The sequence below is a fragment of the Physella acuta genome, unplaced genomic scaffold (genome assembly GCF_028476545.2).
Source record: "Physella acuta isolate Inbredline_101_S28 unplaced genomic scaffold, ASM2847654v3 ptg002195l, whole genome shotgun sequence".
Classification (NCBI taxonomy): domain Eukaryota; kingdom Metazoa; phylum Mollusca; class Gastropoda; family Physidae; genus Physella; species Physella acuta.
The window spans coordinates 53,366-55,223 of NW_026733696.1; the positions used below are offsets into that span (position 1 = coordinate 53,366).

At 36.4% G+C, this 1,858-nt stretch overlaps 1 protein-coding gene across 1 annotated transcript; it reads left to right on the top strand.

Moving 5' to 3' along the window:
- Positions 1 to 334: 334 nt before the first annotated feature.
- On the top strand, positions 335 to 1,121 carry LOC131932528 (protein NDUFAF4 homolog). The gene has a single exon (XM_059289447.1). It carries the CDS (start codon positions 432 to 434, stop codon positions 918 to 920), a length of 489 nt encoding a protein of 162 aa, XP_059145430.1. The 5' UTR covers positions 335 to 431; the 3' UTR covers positions 921 to 1,121.
- Positions 1,122 to 1,858: the final 737 nt, after the last annotated feature.

The window sequence follows — 1,858 nt, forward strand, 5'->3', positions numbered from 1 at the left end:
ACATTTCAGATAATTTCTAGGGGAAAAATTATTTTATATTAAATGGGCGTTGTAGGTTCTAAAATAACGCGAACTTTGAGAAAATTTAACATTGAAAGTCGCACAGAAAAGCTCATCGAAAAACACCCGAGAGTTGCTGATCCTCAGAGGCGCAGCGACCCCTCCCGGCGCCCGGGGACAAACTTTCGATTTGCGCCCCCCCCCCCCTCGAACTTTTCATTTGCACCCCCCCCCTCAAACTTTCAATTTGGCGCCCCCCTAAGGTCGGCGCCAGGGGACATATGTCCCCCCACCCGCCCCCCCCCCCCCCCCCCCCTCGCTACTCCTCTGCTGATCCTGCCCCAAAACACCCAACAACAGTGAAAGTATTGTCTCGTTTAACAGAAGAACACCCTGAATACCTCGAAGCACAATTTATTAAACATGAAAAAATGAATGAAAATCTCAAACAAATATATGTGCAGTCTAAAATGGCACTTCCTCAGATTTCAGCTGATAAACCCTTACCACAACAAAGAGGTATGGCAGAAGAGACAGAGCTTGGTGCCATGGAAACTAAGTATGTTGTTCGTAAAGGCAGAGTTAATCTCAAGAATGTCTTAAGCTTTTTGAATAGCCACCAGTTGAATCCGAAAGAAGTTACAGCAGAGAAAATTGCCCAGGAAATGAAACTAGATCAAACTCAGGTAGAAAATGTGCTTAAATATTTTAGAATTTTTCACTTGCACATACCCAAAGAAATGTTTGAGAAAAATCGCAAATTTGGGAAGCTGTATAAGCAACAAATAGCTGCAGCTGAGAAAAATCCTTTGAGTTTTCGGTTACCAGGTGACATGCTGAGAGACTCACTAAAATTGGGACAAAATGACTCAAAATTGAAAGAAGTAAAGAGTGAAAATTTGGATCTTCCTAAAACTTGAGTATGTAAAACATAGAATGTTGTTTAAGTGCTATTAACAAACTGGAAATTCTCATGTTTATGTTAAATATATTTACTTACTAAAATACTGTTAAGGAATTAGTGAATTGTCATATTACCTGACTATTAATATATTTAAATGGTAGGAATTGAAACAAGAATAAATAACAAACAAAACTGTAGATTATTTTGCTAATTTATTAAAAGATAACTTCAGAATGATAGTTCTTTCCTGCTTTATAATTTCTTGTAAAACAAAAGGTTATTGGAAAGTTTTTCTGATTTACTTAGACTTATTCACATATGCACAGTTTTCGTTTTACTACTTACTAGGATCTAAATCACTGTGCTAAGGTTCATCATTTTTTTGTACTTGTTTAGTATAAATGGTGACAGGACAAATGATCTCAGGACAAATGATCTCAGACAAAATATCTCAGACAAAATATCTCACGGACAAATGATCTCAGGACAAATGATCTCAGGACAAATGATCTCAAGGACAAATGATCTCACGGACAAAAGATACCAGGACAAAATATATCAGGACAAATGATACCACGGACAATTGATCTCAGACAAAATATCTCAGACAAAATATCTCACACCTAAATTATAATAGAGTATTGGGTGACTTTAGTGATCTGAACAATTTTTATTAACTGTCGTATGGTTTTGTTTAATATGTTTAATATTGTTTATAGGCCCATATGATAATTGTAAGAAATGTTTGCCGTATAAATTTATCATATTGCACTTTTAAAATTGTATATTGCATTTTAAAATTAGGATTATTACTATAGAAGATTAAAGAAATTGTTCGATAGACAGCGTAGGCGGGCTTGCCAAACATGAGACAATCCAACCATGTCAGGTGGACGAAACTAGATCAAAGAGGATGAAATAACAATAAAGACACACCTTCGTACAAGGTGGCAG